Source organism: Neoarius graeffei, chromosome 1 (genome assembly GCF_027579695.1).
Source record: "Neoarius graeffei isolate fNeoGra1 chromosome 1, fNeoGra1.pri, whole genome shotgun sequence".
In the NCBI taxonomy this organism is placed as follows: Eukaryota; Metazoa; Chordata; class Actinopteri; order Siluriformes; family Ariidae; genus Neoarius; species Neoarius graeffei.
Genome location: NC_083569.1, coordinates 46,204,510 through 46,230,685, shown reverse-complemented (window position 1 = coordinate 46,230,685; position 26,176 = coordinate 46,204,510). Strand labels below are relative to the sequence as shown.

The following is a 26,176-nucleotide window of genomic DNA, read 5'->3' as shown; positions in this document are numbered from 1 at the left end:
GTGGGATACAAATTTAAAATAGGAGAGAAAAATGTAGGACGCGAATGAAATGTGAACGACCGATGACAGGAACGGAAAGCGAGAAGAAAAGATGTTGTGAGGAAAGGAAACGCAGGACTAAACTAATAAATATTGGCAGTCAGCGAGCACCTCGGTGTGATCAGCTGTTCATTTTGCGACAAGATGATGTAACGGTCAGTGCAGGATCAGGGTAAATCTGCGCATGCGCACACGGACTTCCTCTGTCTGCTTGACTGCACGACGCAAGTGATTTCATGCGCGTTATTTGCTCAGGAATCCCCTCAAATTAAATAACTTCCCAGCCACAGAATGGCCTGATAGTTTGTGAGTTATTACAGAAATAAACACACATTTCAATGACCAAATTTCAGAGAGAACTAAATTCACCGATTTTTATGAAATGGAAAGGCCGTCTCTCTTTAAGGTTGATTCGAATGGCTATCGCTTCCACATGACGGCTCCTGTAACCTTGTTCTCCTCTGTACCAGGCTCAGTGGGTTCTTTGAAAAGTCTGACCAAGAGGTGGACCAGTCGCTACCCTGATGCTAAAACTGACCCCATGAACGCGTGGGATGACATCATTACATCCCGGTGAGTCATCTGAGCTTTGCATGCATGTTTTGTACCATGGCTATAGATTTATCTCTTGATAAATGATCAGGTCCGTGCAAAAAGCATACATGAAAATCCCTCACCTTTCGGCGAAATTCGCCGTTTTGAAACCAAAATGGGTGACCTACGTGAATCGTGTAGATCCGATCAGAAAAAAATGGGGGGTTTGATATTGACCCAAAGGGCAAGCAGGTCGCTTCGCACACATAGACGGTTCGTGCCGGTTTGCGCCTCCTCCTCCTGTTTTGATATTGACGCCATAGCGACGAGTACATCTCGCTGCGAAGGGCAAGCAGCATCATTTCGCGCCTCTTCTCCTGCTGGCCAGAGCGTGCACACATCAGTCAGAGTGCAGACCAGACCACTGGAAGCTGGATTGAGTCATCGTACTGAATTTCCTACTTTTTTCAAACTTTCCTGATTGCTATCAAAACAAACACAACTTCCGGCTTGATTACGTCAGCATTCCAAAGAGGGCGCGCTCGTCTTTTGACAATCCCTGTGTCCGAAATTACTCGCTACTCACTATATAGGGCACTGTATAGTGGAGACGCCATTTTGTAGTGCTGTCCATGCTGAAAGAAATCAAATTAAAAGTCTCAAATTTGATTTAATAAAAGACAGCAGCAAAGAAGAAAGTTTGATTAAAATCAGCACAAATTTGATTTAAAAAGAACTGAAAGCTGCAGGTACTTCCATATCTTGGCAGGCTGAGTGGTATGCTGGGGCACCTCTTGCCAGCAGACCAGGAGATCCAGAGGGAACTTGTGCGGTTCAGTGTTGACCTGACCATCCCCAGCTTCAAGGAGGGAGAGAGCATCGTGGAGTGGTGGGGTCATGTCTTCGACAAACCAGACAAGTACCCCTCCCTGGGTGCACTGGTTAAGTGTTGCCTCTCCATCTTTCATGGACCTAGAGTCGAGTCCTCATTTAGTCTGATGAATGATGTAACTGATCAAAGGAGTGACAACATGAATGTGGAAACCTTTAATGCAATACAGACGGTCAAGTACACGCTGATGTCCAGGGGGAAGACAGCTATGCAGCTCTTTAGAAGGGAGGACGTGAAGTTTTGGGAAGTGGACAGAACATTGTGCAAGAACATTAACTCTGCAGCAGCCACATACAAGCACCAGCAGAGGGTGAACAAGGAGGAAAAGCAGCAGCAGAGCAAGTATGGCTCTCAAGCAACTTGCAGTGCTCAGCAGGAGAGAAGCAGGCAAGGCTGAAACATGTGGCAACTCAGCGAAAGCGGGCCTTGGAGACACTGGTGGTCCAGGCAAATAAAAGGAAAAAATGATCACTATTCCTTGTGTGTTCTCCACTTTCTTCGTTCTGTTATTCGCATTTTTTTCCAGGGCGTAATTTCACTATAGGGCGGCACGGTGGTGTAGTGGTTAGCACTGTCGCCTCACAGCAAGAAGGTCCTGGGTTCGAGCCCCGGGGCCGGCGAGGGCCTTTCTGTGTGGAGTTTGCATGTTCTCCCCGTGTCCGCGTGGGTTTCCTCCGGGTGCTCCGGTTTCCCCCACAGTCCAAAGACATGCAGGTTAGGTTAACTGGTGACTCTAAATTGACCGTAGGTGTGAATGTGAGTGTGAATGGTTGTCTGTGTCTATGTGTCAGCCCTGTGATGACCTGGCGACTTGTCCAGGGTGTACCCCGCCTTTCGCCCGTAGTCAGCTGGGATAGGCTCCAGCTTGCCTGCGACCCTGTAGAAGGATAAAGCGGCTAGAGATAATGAGATGAGATGAGAATTTCACTATAACTACATGTATTTGAATTTGTATTTGTACTGTATGTCCTTGTGCAAATGTCAATACAGTATACTTAGTAAGGAGGCTATAATATTTATTCTGGGGGAGGACCCCCCCAAACAAAATAAAACAACACCAGAGGCCACGTCACCACTCGCGCACCCTTCTCACCTTTTTCACCCCGACCCGTTTTCATGCCTGATACATGTGCATCAATGAGAATGGGGATGAGAGTGTAGTGCAAGGAGTAGACATAAAGAAAATTGGTGAATTCAAGTACCTGGGGTCAACTGTGCAAGAAAATGGGGGCTGCGATAGTGAGGTGAGAAAGAGAGTGCAGGCAGGGTGGAGCAGTTGGAGAAGGATTTCAGGAATCATTTGTGATAGGAAAGTCCCAGCAAAAGTGAAAGGGAAGATGTATAAGACAGTAGTGAGACCAGCTGTGATGTATGGATTGGAGACAGGAGGCAAAGTTGGAGGTGGCGGAGTTGAGGATGTTAAGGTTTGCGATGGGAGTGACAAGGTTGGACAGGATAAGGAACGAGCACATCAGAGCGACAGCACATGTGGAGAGCTTGGGAATTAAGCGAAGAGAGATGAGACTGAGATAGTGTGGACACATCCTGAGAAGAGCTGTAGAGCATGTGGGAAGGAGAACGTTGAGGATGGAGCTGCCAGGCAAACGAAAACGAGGAAGGCCAAAGAGGAGATACATGGATGTGGTGAGAGAGGACATGAAAGTGGCAGGTGTGGTAGAGAAGGATGCAGAAGACAGAGAGCAATGGAGACGAAAGATCCGCTGTGGCGACCCCTAATCAGGAGCAGCCAAAAGTAGTAGTTGTTACATGTGCGTCCATTCAGAAGTTCAGGGACGACAGAGAGGAGGAGTATAGGAGCCTGGTGAGGGACTTTGCCATTTGGTGCAACAGGAACCATCTGCAGCTCAACACCTCGAAGACAAAGGAGCTGGTTATTGACGTTTTGGGAGGTCCAGACCAAGGTCACGGCCAGTTCTGATCGAGGGAGTCGAGGTGGAGGCTGTGGATTTCTACAAGTATCTCGGGCTGTGGCTGGACAGCAAGCTGGACTGGACTTGCAACACCAACCACTTGTACAGGAAGGGACAGAGCAGGCTGTACTTCCTGAGGAGGCTGTGGTCCTTTAAAGTGCATATAATGGGTAAATTCAAGAGCAAGATCAATGTCTCATCTCATCTCATCATCTCTAGCCGCTTTATCCTGTTCTACAGGGTCGCAGGCAAGCTGGAGCCTATCCCAGCTGACTATGGGAGAGAGGCAGGGTACACCCTGGACAAGTCACCAGGTTATTGCAGGGTTGACACAGAGACAACCATTCACAGCTATAGCCAATTTAGAGCCACCAATTAACCTAACCTGCATGTCTTTGGATTGTGGGGGAAACCCACGCAGACATGGGGAGAACATGCAAACTCCACACAGAAAGGCCAGCCACCGGGCTCGAACCTAGGACCTTCTTGGTAAAGGGACATACTTTAACAATGCACATACTGTACTTAAGAAGTGTATTTTGGGTTGGTTTGAGAAGCCATTTTACTCATGTGAAAAGCCTGTATTAATAAGGGAGAGTAAACTGAAACTCCCTTGTTCAAAAACTGCAATATGAAGTAAAATTGAGGCCAAGAAATGGAATCTACCTTTTAATAACTAAAACTTTGGGCTTGTGACTCTTCCTCTAAAAGGTGAGAAGATCTTTTTGATATTGATAGTGGCAGGAATGCTCCTTTACACACCCCTCCTCCAGAACATTACACAATTGTCTTCAACACTTTTGTCATGATGCAACTCCTTCAATGAGTCAGGGATGAGAATTTTCCGCCGATCGGCGGATTTCCGACTTTTTCAGACCAAAATGATCGTTTTTGAGATCGATGTAAATCCGTTGAGAAATTTTCGGGGGGGGGGGGGGGGGGGGGTGTTATGATTAACGATCTGTGGTCCCCTTATAACGCAGACATCCCAAGTCTCCCAGAACTTCCGGGAGTCTCCTGCATATTGATAGAAGCGAGCAAGAGCGTGCGCATGCAACATTAAGGTCTGCATCACGCATCTTAGAATGTGCACGCGCGAGGGAGACTGTGTGCAGTGTTGCCAGATATCGCTGACGTTTTCCATCCCAAAATATGTTCAAATCCCACCAAAATGCACTTAAAGCCACCCAATGTGGCAACACTGCCTGTGTGCCTGTTCATGTAGCGCATGCCAGACAAAGAGCATCCTGATTGGGTTACTCAGCAAAATAAGCCAATCAGCTTTCAGTGTGGGCGGGCTTTTATCCCTTTTCTCGAGGACCAAAGCTTTCAGTTGAGTCAGTGCAGCCTACAGGACCGGCATAGCAGAGAGAGAGTGCGCGCCCTAAAAAACGAAAGTACAAAACCCACTTCAGCTCAGATTACACAAAAGAATCTCCCTGTCTAATAAGGGTAGAAAATAATGACAGTTTCGCGCAATGTACTGTTTGCAGCAGTGATTTCAGGATTGCCCATGGTGGCTTAAATGATTGTAAAGGACATGTTGAGGTGAGGAGTGTCATTTCATGTGCATTATATTATTTAGGTCTACAACAGGCTGTCATGAAAAGACCAAACTTATTGAAGATTTCCGTAAAGTAACAATGTATGAATATACATCATATCACATACACGTCATATATAAGTGTGTATCTTTTTATAAATGAGGTTAGCTTGTCTAATGTAGCATGTTGGGGAGAATCATAGTATCATATCTATATTTCTGATAAAATTTTAGGTATGATACCGTGTATAACTCTCCTACTTATTGCTCATTTCATGGGGGGGAATTGCTGGGATGTGCCACGCGGGAGCGTCTGCCCACATTTTTTTAGGCCAAGATGAACTTTATAGTTTTTGATTTAAAAAAATTTTTCCAATTTGTAATGCCCATTGTACATGCCTGTTCTTTAACTCAAAATCACCATCTTGATCTTCAAATTGACCGTATGGTATATGCATTACATTACACAACATCCTGTCCAGATAAAACCTAGTTAGTCCACACAACAGTTGAAAGGGAAGTGATGAGTGATGTTGAATGTTGCCTGCTTAATATGCAAGACCTCCTGCTACCATGATAACATCAGAAGAAAGCTTCAGAGAATTATATGACAGAACTTTTTTCTGGTTTGCACTTCATTTTAAAGGATTAGAGTATTCAAAGACATGAATAGCAAAAATGCAGAAATATAATACTGTAGAGCTCGTTTATATTAAAAGGTGCATTGATTTTTTTTGAAATCATCAAATGTGAATTGATTAAAAACAAGTCTCTTGTACCATATTAATCATTTTCACCTGGTAGTCCACCAAGAAGGAGAATTTATTTCCAAATACATTGCAACTTTTTGCTGATAAAATTAATGGTTTTGGGGTAAAAAAAATAAAAAAAAATAGCCAAAAATCATTAGCCCCTGGAACCCCTGGGCCCCGCCCCCTTGGGCTATGGGCCCCGCCCCCTTGGGCTATGGGCCCCGCCCCCTTGGGCTATGGGCCCCGCCCCCTTGGGCTATGGGCCCCGCCCCCTTGGGCTATGGGCCCCGCCCCCTTGGGCTATGGGCCCCGCCCCCTTGGGCTATGGGCCCCGCCCTGGTTTTTTCAGACTTTTTAAATATTTTTCATTCTCATCCCTGATGAGTTCAACGCTCGCAAGATCCATGGCGAGAGGAATGTTTTTGATGGTATGTTCAACCATCTTCAGTTGATGGTTTTGAAGATTTGGTATCTTCCAAATCTTCAGTTTGGTGGAAAGCCCTATCAGCTGTGTAGGACTTAGTATTGAACAGTGGCTTTGGTGTGTCCTCCTTAGCTTTGGATGCCTTATCTGGGGTCAGGTGAGCCCAGAGACACCTTGTCCTGTCTCATTTTTCTTTGGGGGGTTTCATGGTCCTCATTTTTTGCAGTACCAATCCATACCGGTAGCTGATAACCACCATTCCCACAAGTCGGCTGAAGTTCCTGAAGACTGCTGGCCATGGTACCCAGAAAGAAGAAATCCTAGAGGAGGAACTGGAGGAGATGGAGGTCCTGGATGAGATTGACCATGCTGAGATGGAATTGAGGAGAGGGCAGGTCCTCTGCTGTAGGGGCCTCAACCGAATACAGACACAAGTAAGTGATGGCTGTACCATCCTAAAAGATAATGGAATGACATTCTACTGTCTTTCCCAGGCTAGACAAAATGCTTCATTAGTAAGTAGTCCATAGGTAATTCACACTTTGCTTTGGTTTATTCTTTTATTTTTACTACTACTTTTTATTTTAAACAGATCCGTGTGGTGAATGCTTTCCAGGAAGCCATGTCCTGTTATGAAGGCTTGGAGACTCCAGAATCACGAATTTCCATTCACAACTTCATGACCCACCCAGAGTTCCGCATCGAAGACTCCGAGCTGGCCATCCCCCTAATTGATGAACTGGAGCCTGAGGAAGATGGGCCAACAAAACGCACTTTTGTACCGTCAGCCATTCCTTCTGGCATATCTTCACCTTCCCAGAACAATAATTCTGCCAACAGCAGAACACATCACTACAAGGACTTAACAAAAACCGCCAAGAGTCAAACCCCTGGTAGTCCCATGCACAGTCTGGAGACGTCACTGTGATTTCACTCATGCTGACTAAGATCACATCTATACCAACTATGCTATGACCATGTCAACAAGGTCGGGTGAATGTGATTTCTCCGAGTAAGATGTTCCTGGATCAAAATCCCGGTGTTACTAAAATTTCACTTAACCAATCACTACCTGATGTAATAATGGTGTGCCTTTTAGTCCTCACTTGAACATTTTTCCCCAGATATATTTCAACTCTGCATTTTCAGTTTAACAATTTACGTGACTCCATAATGAAGTTTGAAGCTGCACCACTTTCATCATGTTTTGGTTTGGTAGGTATGTAGTCTGCTAAACTAGTGCAACTTGGTGGAACTAACATCAACAAACTACTGAGTGCTTATTTAGGTTTCAGTGGGTTTTAAGAGATTAACAATTTTGATTGCAAGTGTACGTCTACAGTGCAGAGCTAGACAGTAACTTTCTTGTCTGGAAATGAAATCCATGTGTCTGGATGGCATTTTCAAGCAAATATTCAGAGTGGGTGTGACTGTGATTTGAGTGAAAGAAATTTTCTAAAAACAAGGCCATGGTCAACCTATTTGAAGAAATCATGTTCACAGAGGAGGCAACCAAGTATTTTTGCAGTGAGATGGAGACTTTCTGTCTGTAGGATTATTTAGTCTGAGAATGTAGTTAATCTTTTTATTGGTTTGTAAATGTTTTCTTCCCAGGGGATCTATGAAAAATAAAGGATTTATGGTTCATGCATTTTCCTTCAATTATTTCTTAATTGACTGGGTTCTGAGTTTGATCCAAATTGCTTATTCCTGTGTGCATGGGTGGGGTTTTGGTTTTTTTAATTAAGACTTTTTGTTCATATTTAAGTTAAATGGTTTGTTTACATACTGTTGGAATGACACCTTTACATGAAATTTGAGCTACATTTAAGGTTTGTACATGGTTGCTGTGTATATAAACTTGAAAAGGAGTATACCAATTTATAGTACTGTTAATCCTTCAACATTTTGATTTAGCTTAGGAGTCTGGCATAATGGGAGCAAAGGGTTGTCACACAATATACAACTTGAACAAAAACTTTTACTAAATTTTGTATGCCATAGGCTAATAATTAACTGTTGTATTAAAGTGTTAGATGTGCAAACACTTTACCACCTGCCTTTTTTGATCACTGCATCTTTCTCAAGATTAGGTGCTGCAGTTCCTGGTTATTTCATTGCTAACACACATTTGGCACAACAATGCCAAATCACAGTAGTTGCACTCAATAAGGACTTGAAATATAAGGGTTTAAAATTTGGGAACTTCAAGCAAAATTTATATGCAGTTTTGTGACGTCTTTCTATTGATATTCTCAGGCATTGGGTACTTCTGAAAGATGAACACACTGTGGAGTTTTAACAAATTGTTACACAGGCAGTTTGGGGATATAACAAATTGACAATATGTACAGAATACAGAAGTTTTTTTTCACCTCATGACCTGATATTGGCTTCTGTTAAGAATTGTAAAAGGCAATTGGTTATGTTCTGTTGTGCAGCACATGATAAAGGTTGGGGGTCTCCCCCCAAAACAAACAAACAAACAAACCCACTGTAGTTTCGTTCTTATTTTGGGGATTAATGCTGATCCATCTGTCTTTTTAGGGATATTCACCCCAGTAATATTTCACTTACTTATGAGCAGTGTAAACTGTGGTTCAATGTACATTTTCTTAAGTGTGAGTAACCTGTTTTTGGCAATAAAAGATGTGTATTTAGTTAACTCAACAGCTGATATTGCAACAGAGTTTAGGTGATTGTGTACCATTGTTGATTTTATTGGTAATATTGGGTCAAGGAGAGTTTTTGTTCAATGGAAGACAATTCAATATACTTTTTTTTTTTGTCGGTTGTAAAAGATGTATTTGGTGCAACAAACTAATATTAGTGTTTTTCTGTGATGATAGGCATTTTGAATTTAAAAGATATACTTCAAGGGGTGGCCAGGCCTCATTTAAAGGTGCTATTTGTAACCATAATTTAAAAAAAAAATCAGAATATGAAAAGTTTCAATATTTGTCAGAAATGTCTAGTGTGTTTTTGTATAGATATCTACTGAAGTTAGCATTCTAACCAGCTAGCCCTAAGAGAGGCCTGACCAGCTGTCTTGAAATACTACTTTGTACCTTGAGGTAACAGTGAGTCACTAGCATCTGTCTGACCTAGATTGGCTAGTTCATAGCAAAACTGAAAATACCCTGTATTGCGAAGACTGTAAAAAGTCTGGCAAAGACAGGCACCAGTAATTTTAAACTCAAAACTATAAAGGACCACGAAAAGTCAAATGCACACATCGGTACTATAACATCAAAACAGGCGAAGACGGCTGGTCACTACAGGACAGCATTGCTTTCAGTCCCTGGCTGTCATGAAGTCGGCTGAGCTGGAGAGGCTGGAGCTGCTGTTTAGAAACGTTCATGCGATTGGAAAGAAGTTGATCTCACCCCAGCTATCAACTTACGGCCTGCTGGAAGCCTCAGGTCACGAAGGCCATTTTTCATGGACCATTCAGACTCATCTGATGATGAATGTAATGAGGATATTTAATGTCTCTACACATGTTCACATACATACACACACTATTAATAGATAATACATAATATACATAATACTTGATAATACACATAATACTTGCATATCAAAACATCAAATGTTTTTCAATGATAAATGTTTTGAATTGGACTTTTAATATTATATAAAGCAGCCATCCACTACACCATCAACAAACTCAAATGGGGGACTGACAGCATCCATACATCCCAGTTTACCAAAACACTCTATCTGAGGACCCTCCAGATCTTCTCCTTTCCCTCATGAACACTATTAACAAAAGGCTTGACTAAACAGATATATCTTCAGCCTAGACTTAAACTTAACTTCTAGGTTCTCAGCCCTGGTTAGTTTTCTCTGCTTGCACTTCACCTGATTCAATTAATCGGCTAGTTAACAGTCCTCTGAGTTGCTTAGGTTAGGGAAGACATTAAAATGTTCAGGATAGCGGGTATTTTCGGACCCGGGATGTGTGAGCCTGTGTATTAACTTGTAGTTATTTATTTATTTTAAATCAAAAACAACAACATGGAGATATCCTGATCAGCGCTTTCGTGTTGGTTCTGCTGTTTAGGCTCCGACCACTAGGCGGCGCTGTTGTTTGGAGCTGATATTGATTCTGTAGCAGCAATTTATGGTAAGGCTATATATTTATTTATATTTACCGTTTAGATTAGTGTAACATCGTCTAAGCTACGCACAAGTGGTGTTTTATTTGATTTTTTGGAAGGCATAAGTATCCTTTAATGCATTATGGTGTGAAATGTGCCTCCTGTAAATCGAGAATAAATGAAATTAAGATAAGCACCGTTGACTGTGACTAAGCAGGCCTAGTGTATAACCTGCAGTATGAAAATGGCGGAGTAGTGACTCAGGTGTAAAGATTAACTCATGTTCCTTTTGCGTAAATTTAAGACTGAAAAGAGCGTGTTTCGTGTTTTTGGGAAAGTGGAGAATTTTATTGGTGTAACTTTTCAACCTTTGTGTCACGAAAAGTACGTTTTCTTACTTTTTTTCCTTATAAATCGGTGGGTTTTTTGGCGAAATTTTGCATTCAGTATGTGTTTTTTAAATGATGGTATGTATTAAAATTATTGCCCACAGTTTATCATATTTTCGCCGAGAAATCCTCGTGAAACAAGTTTTACAGATTTGCACGTAATCAATTTGGTCCCTGTCCTTTCCCGAGGTGGTGACGGTTTTCTTCTGCAATACTACATTTGACCACTGAGGGGCAATGTTATATAATTCAGGACAGTTTTGACATGTTTTTAAATGCCAGACATTCGGTTTGTCGTGTTTTAGCTGTTTCAATCAAAGTATTTTAATCTCGTTTAAAGGTTTCTTTTGGAAACCTGTTTCCTAAATCGGTGTGAGTTTGTAGTGAGGAGGATTTTGTGTTCTCGACTCCGATTGGTCAGTTTCTGCATATATTATCATTTCCTTTGGGTTTTGGTGATTTTAAGACGCTTAAATCGCCTTTTTCTCTGCTGATTTTGGCATTAACTGTATATTTCCTATATTTTATACTGGTTTATTATACAATATTAAGAGACAGGAGGATTTGCCGTCCTCGGGTTTACAGTTGTGTAGAATGTCCCGGGTTGTTGGTTGGTAGCTTCGGTATCGCTTCTCGGCCTTTTGGCTAAGATCAAGTGTAGTATCTGTTCTTATCAGTTTAATATCTGATACGTCCCCTATCCGGGGACCATATATTAAATTGATTTTTGGAACAGGGAGATGGAATAGGGGCTTGCTCCGTCCACTCCACGCATCGACCCGGTATTGCAGTACTTCCGGGAACGGTGCACCCCCTTCTTATTGTTAAAGAAAGATCATGTCTGGATATCTGTCTGCTCTTGTTTAGTCAGTCAGTTACATGGGCGTGTAGGTAAGAGTGATGAAAGGTGTGCTGATGAATAAGCAAAGTGTATTAAGAAGGTAGAAAGAGTACTTTTGCCGCTTTTCTACTACAAACGCGGCTGAGCCGTGCCGAGTCGAGCTGAGCGGGGCTGTTGGAGTTGCATTTCGACTACAACCGCGCTGAACCGTGCTGGCTGGAAGTGGGTGGACACATTGGGTGGAGTTAGCGAAAGTGGGTGGACGTCACGTGATGTCGTTAAGCAGCGCAAACAGTGACATCAGTGACAGTGGCGGAACAAGTCAGAGCCGAGCCGAGCCGAGCCGGGCCGGGGGCGGGGCAAATGACCGGGCCCTTTATTAAAGCTTATCATAACATCATTTTAGGCTACAAAATGTCCGCAACTGCGGTGTTTACCAATTTCAACACTACCGGGTGCAACTAAGTCCTTCAAACGAACATGTAACTCAGAAACAAAAAACATTAGGGTACTGTACATGGCTCATAATAAAACATCAATAGCCTATACTGCGCACATTATTTGAAGGGCATACGAATGAGCGCTCAGAGGTTGCAACGGTGACAGGAAGAGTCAGAAATAAAAGGAGGGCGGTGCAAACCTCACTGAATGCACTGTGTTTACCAATTTCAACACTACGGGGTGCAACTATGTTATTTTGTACATTAAGTCCTTCAAACGAACATGTAACTCAGAAACAAAAAAACATTCGGCGACATACTGTACATGGCTCATAATAAAACATCAATAGCCTACTGCGCGCATTATTTGAAGGGCATACGACGAGCCTTGCGCTCCGCGAACTCGTCCACGATGCTCTGTATGTCACTGATTCGGTGATCTTTTCAGCGGTAGTCTCACGACCCGAATAGTAAACAATAAACATGGAGGACATGGAGTCGTTAGTGTTACTGGTCTTGGTGCTGTGGCTTGTTGTCACCGACAACGCCAACAGATACTGGCAAGAGCGTATAGATGAGGCGAGGAGGCGCATAAGGCTTCAGAAATTCTCGTAATTCGTAATTCTTCTTCTTCCGGGTTTGCGGTGTTTACAGATCCCAGCGTGCTCGCGGGGCGTGTGTGGGCATGTGAGGACACTCCTCCTCACCAATCAGTGCACAGGGGAGTGTCTGCTCACGCCCCCAGCCTCACTCGGCACGGTTTGGCTTGCTTCAGCCCCACTCCAAAACCGTGCGAGTTTTAGGGGCTAAGCAGGGCTGAAGCGAGCTGAGTCGTGCTGTTTTTTGGTAGTCGAAACGCGAGCCGTGTCGGGCTGAAGCGAGCTGAAGTGAGCTGAAAAAGGGTAGTGGAAAAGGGCCATTTGAGTCTTTATTAAATAAGGGGAGTCTGAGAGAGAAAAGGTCAGATTCATTGGAGACAGCAAATCAGGAAGCAGAGTTGGTTAGTAAGGATGAGGTGAGGGCAGCCATGAAAAGAATGAAGACTGGGAACGCAGTCGGACCAGATGGTATCCAGATTGAGGCTTGGAGATGTTTGGGTGAGACGGCTGTGAAGTTCATAACGAGATTGTTCAATAAGATCCTAGAGAATGAGAAAATGCCCAATGAATGGAGAAAGAGTGTGCTCGTCCCAATATTCAAGAATAAGGGAGATGCACAGAGCTGCAGTAATTACAGAGGTATAAAATTGATGAGCCACACCATGAAGCTATGGGAAAGGGTATTGGAGGCGAGATTGAGAAGAGAGGTAGCAATCTGTGAACAGCAGTACGGGTTTATGCCAAGGAAGAACACATCGGATGCAATTTTTGCTTTAAGAATGTTAATGGAGAAGTACAGAGAAGGCCAGAGAAAGCTACATTGTGTGTTTGTAGACCTGGAGAAGGCATATGATAGAGTGCCGAGAGATGTATGAGATTGTATGTATCATATGAGAAAGAGTGGAGTGAAATCAGGAGTGTATTAGAGTGGTGCAAGACGTGTATGAGAACAGTGAAACAGCAGTGAGGTGTGCAGTTGGAACGACTGAACGGTTCAAGGTTAAGGTGGGACTCCATCAAGGATCTGCTTTGAGTCCATTTTTGTTTGCCATAGTGATGGATAGCTTCACGGACGAAGTGAGGCAAGAGTCACCATGGAACATGATGTTTGCGGATGGTGTTGTGATATGTGGTGAAAGTAGAAAGGAGGTTGAGTTGGGTTTGGAGAGATGGAGGTATGCATTGGAATGAAGAGGAATGAAGGTAAGCAGGAGCAAAACAGAATACATCATACATGAAAATCCCTCACCTTTCGGTGAAATTCGCCGTTTTGAAACCAAAATGAGTGACCTACGTGAATCGTGTAGATCTGATCAGAAAAAAATGGGGGGGGGTTTGATATTGACCCAAAGGGCAAGGAGGTCGCTTCGCACACATAGACGGTTCGTGCCGGTTTGTGCCTCCTCCTCCTGTTTTGATATTGACGCCATAGCGACGAGTACATCTCGCTGTGAAGGGCAAGCAGCATCATTTCGCGCCTCTTCTCCTGCTGGCCAGAGCGTGCACGCATCAGTCAGAGTGCAGACCAGACCACTGGAAGCTGGATTGAGTCATCGTACTGAATTTCCTACTTTTTTCAAACTTTCCTGATTGCTATCAAAACAAACACAACTTCCGGCTTGATTACGTCAGCATTCCAAAGAGGGCACGCTCGTCTTTTGACAATCCCTGTGTCCGAAATTGCTCGCTACTCACTATATAGGGCACTGTATAGTGGAGACGCCATTTTGTAGTGCTGTCCATGCTGAAAGAAATCAAATTAAAAGTCTCAAATTTGATTTAATAAAAGACAGCAGCAAAGAAGAAAGTTTGATTAAAATCAGCACAAATTTGATTTAAAAAGAAGTGAAAGCTGCAGGTACTTCCATATCTCGGCAGGCTGAGTGGTATGCTGGGGCACCTCTTGCCAGCAGACCAGGAGATCCAGAGGGAACTTGTGCGGTTCAGTGTTGACCTGACCATCCCCAGCTTCAAGGAGGGAGAGAGCATCGTGGAGTGGTGGGGTCATGTCTTCGACAAACCAGACAAGTACCCCTCCCTGGGTGCACTGGTTAAGTGTTGCCTCTCCATCTTTCATGGACCTAGAGTCGAGTCCTCATTTAGTCTGATGAATGATGTAATTGATCAAAGGAGTGGCAACATGAATGTGGAAACAATTAATGCAATACAGACGGTCAAGTACACGCTGATGTCCAGGGGGAAGACAGCTATGCAGCTCTTTAGAAGGGAGGACGTGAAGTTTTGGGAAGTGGACAGAACATTGTGCAAGAACATTAACTCTGCAGCAGCCACATACAAACACCAGCAGAGGGTGAACAAGGAGGAAAAGCAGCAGAGCAAGTATGGCTCTCAAGCAACTTGCAGTGCTCAGCAGGAGAGAAGCAGGCATGGCTGAAACATGTGGCAACTCAGCGAAAGCGGGCCATGGAGACACTGGTGGTCCAGGCAAATAAAAGGAAAAAATGATCACTATTCCTTGTGTGTTCTCCACTTTCTTCGTTCTGTTATTCGCATTTTTTTCCAGGGCGTAATTTCACTATAACTACATGTATTTGAATTTGTATTTGTACTGTATGTCCTTGTGCAAATGTCAATACAGTATACTTAGTAAGGAGGCTATAATATTTATTCTGGGGGAGGACCCCCCCAAACAAAATAAAACAACACCAGAGGCCACGTCACCACTCGCGCACCCTTCTCACCTTTTTCACCCCTGACCCGTTTTCATGCCTGAAAAAGTTAATGGAATGTGCAGTTCAGGTAACAACCTTGCCTTCATGTAGGCGTTTGTGTGTTATCTATCTGATGTGCATCCTCTCATGTCCCAGGGGTTTCTTTCTGGACAAGATCTGGGAGAAGCTGTGCTCGTCTCCTGCTAACAGTATGGAGGTGGATGGAGCTGAGCAGGACAGTACAGCAGAAGAGTTGGGAGCACTGGTGAAGGACTGCAAGTTTAATATGAAACTGAACATGGCAGATAGCGCCTGGAAACAGGTACTTCCTAATCATGAAATCATTCAGCACGTTAGCAAATCCTTGCAAGCGTATTTATACCGGACGCCCCTGGTGTCAGTGTGACACTGTAAGGAATTTTCCTGGTGTACATTACGGCCTGACAAGATCTCACTTTACACGTGCATGTTTTCATCTACAGTGGTGCTTGAAAGTTTGTGAACCCTTTAGAATTTTCTATATTTCTGCATAAATATGACCTAAAACAGCATCAGATTTTCACACAAGTCCTAAACATAGATAAAGAGAACCCAGTTAAACAAATGAGACAAAAATATTATACTTGGTTATTTATTTATTGAGGAAAATGATCCAATATTACATATCTGTGAGTGGCAAAAGTATGTGAACCTCTAGGATTAGCAGTTAATTTGAAGGTGAAATTAGAGTCAGGTGTTTTCAATTAATGGGATGACAATCAGGTGTGAGTGGGCACCCTGTTTTATTTAAAGAACAGGGATCTATCAAAGTCTGATCTTCATAACACATGTTTGTGGAAGTGTATCATGGCACGAACAAAGGAGATTTCTGAGGACCTCAGAAAAAGCGTTGTTGATGCTCATCAGGCTGGAAAAGGTTACAAAACCATCTCTGAAGAGTTTGGACTTCACCGATCCACAGTCAGACAGATTGTGTACAAATGGAGGAAAGTCAAGACCACTGTTACCCTCCACAGGAGTGGTCGACCAACAAAGATCACTCCGAGAGCCAGGCGTGTAATAGTCAGCGAGGTCACAAAGGACCCCAGGGTAACTTCTGAGCAACTGAAGGCCTTTCTCACATTGGCTGATGTTAATGTTCATGAGTCCACCATCAGGAGAACACGGAACAACAATGGTGTGCATGGCAGGGTTGCAAGGAGAAAGGCACTGCTCTCCAAAAAGAACATTGCTGCTCATCTGCAGTTTGCTAAAGATCACATGGACAAGCCAGAAGGCTATTGGAAAAATGTTTTGTGGATGGATGAGACCAAAATAGAACTTTTTGGTTTAAATGAGAAGCGTTATGTTTGTAGAAAGGAAAACACTGCATTCCAGCATAAGTACCTTATCCCATCTGTGAAACATGGTGGTGGTGGTATCATGGTTTGGGCCTGTTTTGCTGCATCTGGGCCAGGACGGCTTGCCATTATTGATGGAACAATGAATTCTGAATTATACCAGCGAATTCTAAAGGAAAATGTCAGGACATCTGTCCATGAACTGAATCTCAAGAGAAGGTGGGTCATGCAGCAAGACAACGACCCTAAGCACACAAGTTGTTCTACCAAAGAATGGTTAAAGAAGAATAAAGTTAATGTTTTGGAATGGCCAAGTCAAAGTCCTGACCTTAATCCAATCGAAATGTTGTGGAAGGACCTGAAGCAAGCAGTTAATGTGAGGAAACCCACCAACATCCCAGAGTTGAAGCTGTTCTGTATGGAGGAATGGGCTAAAATTCCTCCAAGCCGGTGTGCAGGACTGATCAACAGTTACCGGAAACGTTTAGCTGCAGTTATTGCTGCACAAGGGGGTCACACCAGATACTGAAAGCAAAGGTTCACATACTTTTGCCACTCACAGATATGTAATATTGGATCATTTTCCTCAATAAATAAATGACCAAGTATAATATTTTTGTCTCATTTGTTTAACTGGGTTCTTTTTATCTACTTTTAGGACTTGTGTGAAAATCTGATGTTGTTTTAGGTCATATTTATGCAGAAATATAGAAAATTCTAAAGGGTTCACAAACTTTCAAGCACCACTGGAAATGTAGTAAAACTAGAAAAGCCGAAAACAATATTTCCACCAAAACTGATCATGTGGACCATGGAATATTGAATTTAATGGGTCTCTACAGATATTTTGCTTTTTTTTTTTTTTTTTTTGATCCCTCGCATGATTGTCCCACCAGAACAACTTCTCCGTGGCAACAAAGCTGTTGAAAGAACTTCACAGGGAGGCGAAGGCTGAGAAAGGTTGGCTACAGCGCTGGGTGCACAGCTTCAGCCGTTTCAGCCAGCGGAGGAGCCAGAGCCAGGGGCCCGCTGAGCAGATCAGCTCCCTGCTCAAGACTGTCCCACTGCTTGGTAGAAGCTGTTCTTTTCATTTCTGCAGTCCAGAAATATATTTAAAATAGTGAATGACAAAGCCAGCTCTTAATTCTGATTTATGTATCCGTGTTGCGTAGAGGAGTTTGAGGAGCAGAGTGAAGCTTCCACTAGCAAGGTGTTCAGAGACCAGAGGATCCTACTGGGCACCACCTTTGACCTTTTGGCCAGCGCTGTGCACCGCAGTCCCTCTGCTCTGGAGATCGTCGGAGAAGAGAGAGCACAGAGAATTCTAGAACTTTCCAGGGCACCTTCCAGTGATCAGGTAGCTTTTGATGTTATGTTTGGCTGAAATGACTTAAAATGTGAATCTTGCATTTGAGGTTTTCCCTGCATGAATAGATCGGTACATTCGTGTGTAAAAAATGTGTGCACAGGAGCATGGTCATGCTGGAACAGATTTGGGTACCTTAGTTGCGTCCATCCATTATCTATACCGCTTATCCGTCAGGGCTGCGGAGAAACTGGAGTCAATCCCAGCTGACTTTGGGCGAGAGGCGGGGTGCGTCCTGGGAAGTTCGCCAATCTATCGCAGGGTTAACACCGAGACAAATAACTGTTCGCATCCACAATCACACCTGTGGCCTGGGTTTCATGTGACGTCATATCCGCCTCATTAGTTATTCAGAACTTTAGCTGGTGGTCTACCAAAGCTCAGTTGACAGCGTTTGTACAGAGAAGGTGGATTGCTTGCGTGAAAAATGCCTTACGCTTGCGTTTTAGGTTGTTCGAATCTATCAAACCGTGAAATTGATCCAAGTTTCTTCAGGGTTCCCCATGAACTAATAAAGGGTGAACGAACACAGGATTTCACAAAAAGACGTCGAGAAAGGCAGCTTTTGAACCTCTCGCTGAAATCGAAGGGAGCCGAGTTGAAGCATGCTCAAGTTTGCAGTGATCGCTTAGTGAAATGTTTGTATCTCCCTCTCAGCTGTCCTTAGTGTTTTCCAAGTACTTTTCTTGCTATGTGTCTTTATTTTACGGTAGTTTTTTTTTTTTTATAGTCACGAAGCGCTAAAGTCCCCAGCTGTTTCTTTGTTAACTCCTCACAAAGCCCATATGCATGAAGGTCGTGATAAAATTCTTCCCCAGCCATACAGTTACAATGCGCCGTGATCACTTCTCCGTCCTGTTTAACTAAGATTAGCAAGTCTTTAAAAGGGTTTCTGATGATCTTTGTGAATGATTTACCTGAGAGGTGAGAGCCAACACAAGTGAGAATCAAGCCAACTGTTTGTTTACACTTCAACTTGCAGCGCTTCATTGTAAAGACACAAATGAAAAGCTTAAAAAAAAACCCCATACTTACACAGGCAAAAACAATACAGGATTCATTGGGCAGCGACTTGATACTGAGGTCCTTTACCCAGCCACATACAAAAAAGTTGTAAGCCTCCATACTCTTCCATGCTTTCATCTGTTTCGCGGGATAGAAGGACGTCTGCAACACCAGATGAGATGTCGGGGAACTCGACTGAAGGGTAGTTTGAGATCGTATGACAAATCCTTCTTTCCCAGACTGTAGGGGTCGATTCCATTGCACATAGCAATCTTCTGAACATATCTAAAGCGAGCAGTGGCTTCAAGATTACGAGCGTACTCTGATAACTTATTGCTAGTTGTTTACACTACGGCAGCCATTTAGACCACCAGCTATTTCAGTTCCTGTAAAACTGCTGAGAAAAGTCACGTGACTGAAACCCAGCAATGTAGAGTAGCCAGGTAACCTAATCCGCATGTCTTTTGGACTGTGGGAGGAAACCGGAGCACCTGGAATTGAACATGCAAACTCGCGCACCCTGATGCCCTTGGGCCATTTGGCTTGTCTGTGTCCATCTTGAGCACACATCATCTACCACCGGCTTGCTACGCCTGTCGCAGCTTTCACAAACAACCATTCACATCTCTGGACCGTTTAGAGTAGCCAGTTAACAATTATAATGCTACAGCATACAAACACGGTCCATACAATTCTGTGCTTCCAACGTTGTTTGGGTAGGTGGTGAGCGTGCCTTGCTGGCAGCTGATTGGCTGGATCGGTCAGTTGGACAAGCCAGAGGCAGTGCAGCATGTGGTAAAGGAGATTGCGGAGTGTTAGCCACAAGCACTCGTCTACTCCTTCATGATGAGCAGGGAAGGCTTTCTGTTTGAAGAGTCTGCTATCGGTCATGCGAACCAGGAGTTTGTCCAGAAGTATGCTGAAATTTTTTTTTTTAGTGACTATTCTAAGCATGTAAATAAGTAATGAAGAAAAACATTGTGACCTTTTGTGTGTGTGTGTGTGTGTGTGTGTGTCTTCCATGTCCAGTGATTATGAACAGGCCAGTTACTTATTTCTTAAAAACTATGACCAGAATTAAGCTGGAACAAGAGGAAAACCAACTGAAAGTGACATTATGTTCAGTAAGTTTCTAGTTAGGTTTCATACACCGTGACGAACAGGATTTTAAAAACGCAGTCACTGTTTGGTTCTGTTCATCAATAATTAAATCTATCAAGTTGCAGTTCAGGGCGGCACGGTGGTGTAGTGGTTAGCGCTGTCGCCTCACAGCAAGAAGGTCCGGGTTCGAGCCCCGTGGCCGGCGAGGGCCTTTCTGTGCGGAGTTTGCATGTTCTCCCCGTGTCCGCTAACTGAACATAATGTCATGTTTCCTCCGGGTGCTCCAGTTTCCCCCACAGTCCAAAGACATGCATGACTCTAAATTGACCGTGAGTGTGAATGGTTGTGTCAGCCCTATGTGTCAGCCCTGTGATGACCTGGTGACTTGTCCAGGGTGTACCCCACCTTTTGCCCGTAGTCAGCTGGGATAGGCTCCAGCTTGCCTGCGACCCTGTAGAACAGGATAAAGCGGCTAGAGGTAATGAGATGAATGAGATGAGAAGTTGCAGTTCAGTAATAATTAAACATTTAAGAATAGATGCTCCTGAGTAGTACAACTGAAAAGCGTTCACCCTGTTATTAGGGTTGACCCCCGTAGACCCATATATGCAGAAGAGGGCAGATGGCGGTTTCCTCCGAGTGTGTTCAGCTGCCATGTAACATAGCGTGAGTAACAGTTAGAAAAGACGGGGTGGTCGGCTTCATGTCTCAGAAGTAGCGCCCTTCCTGATTGGTAGCTGGTGTGCATGTGTGGCGAAAGCTGGCTAGTGGGTGAGAATTGGCAAATGACCAATTTTAGATAAAGCAGCATTAGCCAAAAACCAGTAAATTAGCGACACTTTCCTACTTCCTCATCCAGCCTGTTTGACATCATGCATAGCGATGTGATGAGTGATGGATGGTGAGCGTAAACTAAAGACAGAAATGCTGGAGCTGCAAAAACTAGCAGTCCGCCTACAGTGACTGTGTCGAGCTGAAAACTCCTGAGCACTGCTTAATGCAGGATGTCAGCAGGCAGGTCTCATCTCATCATCTCTAGCCGCTTTATCCTTCTACAGGGTCGCAGGCAAGCTGGAGCCTATCCCAGCTGACTACGGGCGAAAGGCGGGGTACACCCTGGACAAGTCGCCAGGTCATCACAGGGCTGACACATAGACACAGACAACCATTCACACTCACATTCACACCGACGGTCAATTTAGAGTCACCAGTTAACCTAACCTGCATGTCTTTGGACTGTGGGGGAAACCGGAGCACCCGGAGGAAACCCACGCGGACACGGGGAGAACATGCAAACTCCACACAGAAAGGCCCTCGCCGGCCCTGGGGCTCGAACCCAGGACCTTCTTGCTGTGAGGCGACAGCGCTAACCACTACACCACCGTGCCACCCCAGCAGGCAGGTGCACTGTAAAAAATGTAACTTGCAAAATTGTTGAGTGAAAAAAGGATTCTAAGTTGAATGAACAAATTTCCCTTCTAATTGTTCAAGTAACTAAAAAAAAAAAAAGGTGAGACGCCTTTCCTTCGCCACAAGTTCATAGGAATTGGAAAATTAAGTTAAGTGAACTTATATATTCAAATGCTGATTGACGCCCCTTAACCGATGCCACTGCGCATGCGCACTTCACAAGTTCGAAAGTTTCAACGGTCGGGTGGAGTGAGAAGTCCGTGGAAACTGACGCGAGACGTTGTATAGGAGTCTAGGCTAAGCTTTCCTCAACAGAGGCCAGGGAATTCCCTCCTTGTATGTCGGTATTTGTTTCTGTTTGTGTAATAATAGGCAAAGTGAAGTAGAACTTAAGTGTTGAGAGGTTTGTGTTAACTAAAAAATGTAATGCACACTAAATCATTGTAAAAAAAAAAAAAAAAGTCAAGCCAACTTAAAAATGTAACGCAACCTGCTGCCAAAGGATTTTGAGTAAACTCAACTTAGAACCATGATGTGCCAACTTGCTCTTCTAAGTTAATTGGCATTATTATTTCAATTTATTTCAACTAAACAATTTGTTGGACTGAACTTCTAAGGGAAAGTCAAGGCAACTCAACATAAAATACTCTTCTATGTGAACTTAAAAGAACGTTTTGGGGCGTTATGGCTCAGGTGGATAAGGCGCCATACCATCCAGGGACCTGGGTTCGATTCCGACCTGAGGTCATTTCCCGATCGATTCTCTCTTCTGCTCATTTCCTATCTCTATACTGTCCTATCCAATAAAGGTGGAAAAAGCCTCAAAATAATCTTTAAAAAAAATAATTTAGGATAACTTAATGTTTTTTTGTGCCAACTTGCTTTTCCAAGTTAATTGGAATAATTATTTCAACATCACAATTTGAATGCACTGAACTTGCTAAATAAAGTAAGGTCAACATAAAATACTCATCTGTGTCGACTTAAAAGAGCAAGTCAGCACAACTACACTGAACAAAAATATAAACGCAGCACCTAAAGATTTAATTTATTTTGTACATCCGATACTGATTTTTTTTTTTTCTGCCCACATCAAATGATAGTATAGCATACCAATAAACATTTTTTGAAAAAAAAAAATGTCCCTCTACTCAAGTTCTGAGCAGTGCCCAGACTTGAGATAATCCATGATCCAGTCGGGTGTGACCATTGCAGACAAAAATTTCACTGAGTAATGCATGTCATGACCATCCTTTATGTGGGGCCAATAAAAGGCCACCCTAAAATGACAAAAATGTCAAGATGCCACAGATGACCAGAATCAACCGGGAACGAGCCATTGGCATGCTGCAGGCTGGAATGTCCATCAGAGCTGTAGGGCGTCAATTGGGGGTGCATAATTCCACGATAGTCCGCCTCCGACGATGATTTCAGCAGCATGGCACCACAGACAACATGCCACATGCATGCAGGCCACGTGTCACCACTCCAGCACAAGACCGGCATATCCGCCTGACCCACCTGCGTGATCGGTGCCGGACTGCAACACGGACCGCAGATGAGACCATGGGGAGACACAATCGCAGGGTCAGCAGTCAAACTGTGAGAAACCGACTCAGAGAAGCTGGCCTCCATGCACGTAGACCTCATCGAGGATTGGACCTGACTGCTGGGCGACGACGTTCTCGTCTGGACTGGGCTCGGGCACATAGAAAATGAAAATGAATTTCTATCTGAACATTTGTATTTCATAAAATATGGACTGCTGCGTTTATATTTTTGTTCAGTGTATTTGGCCCGGAGTTGAGTTTACTCAAAATCCTTTGGCAGCAGGTTGCGTTACATTTTTAAGTTGGCTTGACTAATTTTTTTTTTTACAGTGTGATACTCAAATGAATATGTGCAGTGACCAGTACATTTGGTGCAGATTTCAAGTACATTTTAATAAACATGATCATGGCTTTGACTTTTCAGTTACAGACAGTTTTGGCCCATCTGAACTTGTCATCTTTTTTAGCACAAAAATAATTAGTTTGGCGAATAGCTGGGAGAAATTTAGTCTTCACACTGCTATGATCTCCACAGGTGAAGGAGGAGTGTCGGTTATTAAACGCTCCTCCAATTCCTTCAAAGAGTTCCAAGCAGACCACTCTGAGCTCCAGCAGCGTCCCAGTGCCATATCCACCCACAAAGCCACGGCAGCCAGACACTCGTTCCCCAAGCCCAACGCTGTCCTACTGCTCCTCTGGTCTGCATAACATGCGAGTACTAATCACCAGTTATCTACGTGACGGAAATGATTGTGTTTTTATTCAACCTTTGGTATTAATTTTTGCAGAGGAGGAGAGGGTGAGACCTTAAAGGAGATGGAGGAGCAGAACCACGCGTGTTACCCATGCAACTGGATTCGAACAGATGCCAACAAAAGCACCAAACCTCCCCCCTGCCTCAGCCGCTCCACTGACACTGCGCTGTCCCGTCTCTCCTGGCCAAATGACTTCTGTGGGCCTGATTTCCACAAAACCGAGGACTTCTCATCAGTGCGTTGCCGTAGTTACTCCAGCTACCCGAGGAAAAGGACCCCTAAGACTTGTTCATCGGGCCTCTTTGACTCTGACAGAGGAGGGAGGAGCACTACAGCCACAAAGGCCCAACAGCCTACGCAACATTAGGTGGACGGAGTGAACTCAGGAACTGCGCCTTCCTGTTCTTCTGCTGCAGGGCTACAGTGGCAGCCACCAAACAACCTCTCGGGCCTTTCCATTGAAGAGGTGTCCAAGTCACTACGGTTCATTGGGATGTCGGAGGACGTGGTTGGGTTGTTTTGTTCGAGAGAAAATCGATGGCAATTTGCTCTTGCAGCTAACAGAAGAGATTCTGTCAGAGGACTTTAAGTTAAGCAAACTACAGGTGAAAAAACTCCTGCAGTTTATTGGCGGATGGAGGCCCAAAATGTAAGCTCCAGCAAAATGGGGCAAAACATTCAATGCCCTGCATAACACTACAGCCTTCAGTATTGTGTTCGACTGTTTTGTATCTATATGCTATGCACAGTCTGAAGCTTTGTATTGATTTTACTGGTTTGTAGAATATATGTATGATATGAATATAGGGTGCTTTGTGTATTAACTTCCCATGTCTTGACCTGTACCCTTGTCTCTATAATCCTCTTTCTGTGACCTTACGGTACCTGCACAGCACACTTAATATTTTGCTCAAACCCAAAGCCTTTGAGAAATATGAATATTTTGATCAAATCCAGTCATGCCTTTAGCCTTGTTGGTTGAATAATTATAGAAATGGTGACTTTTAAAATAGGATTCTGTCTGGGTTAAAACACAACGACAGACATAACCTTAATACTGAGGGAGGAAGGCGTGCGTGTGTGGATACACTTAATTATTCATCAAACAGGCAAACACTGGCTTGGCACATTTTTTTTTTTTTAAATGAATGCTAGTGCAACCTCTAAGTAAAATAACAACGAAACAAATAGTTATTGTTGGTAAATATAGTCCTCTTACAATCCCAATTCCAAAAAAGTTGGGACGCTGTGTAAATAAAAACAAAATGTGAAGATTTGCACATCATGGCAACACGATATTTAATCTTTTTTACTACAGAGCCGTGCAGTTTTAATATGTGCAGAAAGCAGTTTGTATTGTCTGGCTGAAAGAAGGAAGGCCTTCCCTGAAAAAGATTTTCTCTGGATGGCAGGGTATTGCTCTGAAACGTGTATATATCATTCAGCATTAATGATACCTTCCCAGATGTACAAACTACCCATGTTATGTTATGTGCACTAATGCACCTTAATACCATCACGGATGCTGGCTTTTGAACTGTGCACGGATAACAAGCCAGATCGTCCCTCTCCTCTTTAGCCTGGAGGATGTGGTATCCATGATTTCTAAAAATAATTTCTACTTTTGATTCGTCAGACCTTGGGACAGCTTTCCACTTTGCTTCAGTCAGTAAAAGAGCTCGGGCCCAGAGAAGGTGGCGGTGTTTCTGGATATTGTTTTATATCTGGCTTTAACTTGCATTAGTGGATGCAGTAATGAACTGTTTTCACAGACGGTTTTCTGAAGTGTTCCTGAGCCCATACAGTGATTTCCACTACAGACATGTCTGCTTTTAATGCAGTGTCTCCTGAGGGCCTGAAGATCACAGGCATCCAGTGTCAGTTTTTCAGCCTTGTCCCTTGCATACAGAGATTTCCCCAGATTCTCTGAATCTTTTAATGATATTATGTACCGTTAATGATATGATCCCCAAATTCTTTGCAATTTTATATTGAGGAACGCTATTCTTAAATTGTTGCACTGTTTGCCCACGCAGTCTTTCACAGAGCAGTGAACCCCTCCCCATCTTTACTTCTGAGAGACTCTGCCTCTCTGGGATGCTCTTTTTATACCCAATCATATTACTGGCCTGTTGCCAATTAACTCATATTTTTTAAGCATTACACAACTTTTTCAGTCTGTTCCAACTTTTCTGAAACATGTTACTGACATCAAATTCATAATGAGCAGATATTTTTCAAAAAACAAAATTTCTCAGTTTCAACATTTGATGTGTCTTTGTACTATTTTCCATGAAATACAGGGCTTCCATGATTTGCAAATCGTCATATTCTGTTTTTGTGTTTTACAGTTCTTTGGAACTGGGGTTGTATTTTCAGGGACCCAGATTAATCTAGACATCATTAGTCCTCGCTCTAAAAGATCTAGTGTCAGTTCCAAAACATTGTATTGGTATGTGGCGATCGTGGCCATTAATCTCTAAACTAGAG

The 26,176-nt window shown here is 43.5% G+C and overlaps 1 protein-coding gene and 1 non-coding gene across 5 annotated transcripts; both read left to right on the top strand.

Moving 5' to 3' along the window:
- Nucleotides 1-555: 555 nt before the first annotated feature.
- On the top strand, nt 556-24,488 carry LOC132887674 (DNA-dependent protein kinase catalytic subunit-like). 4 transcript variants are annotated; one of them, XM_060923175.1, is made up of 6 exons: nt 556-612; nt 15,316-15,481; nt 17,396-17,570; nt 17,672-17,856; nt 23,467-23,629; nt 23,720-24,488. In XM_060923175.1, exons 1-6 carry the CDS (start codon nt 581-583, stop codon nt 23,740-23,742), a joined length of 744 nt encoding a protein of 247 aa, XP_060779158.1. In that variant the 5' UTR covers nt 556-580; the 3' UTR covers nt 23,743-24,488. The 4 variants fall into 4 exon arrangements, with proteins under 4 accessions (XP_060779158.1, XP_060779175.1, XP_060779149.1 ...); XM_060923192.1 differs by lacking the exon at nt 556-612 and adding an exon at nt 10,903-11,023; XM_060923166.1 differs by lacking the exon at nt 556-612 and having other exon boundaries at nt 15,004-15,481.
- Nucleotides 11,233-11,423, top strand: LOC132897000 (U2 spliceosomal RNA). Its single transcript, XR_009656213.1, has one exon. It is a non-coding gene; the product is annotated as a U2 spliceosomal RNA (small nuclear RNA).
- Nucleotides 24,489-26,176: the final 1,688 nt, after the last annotated feature.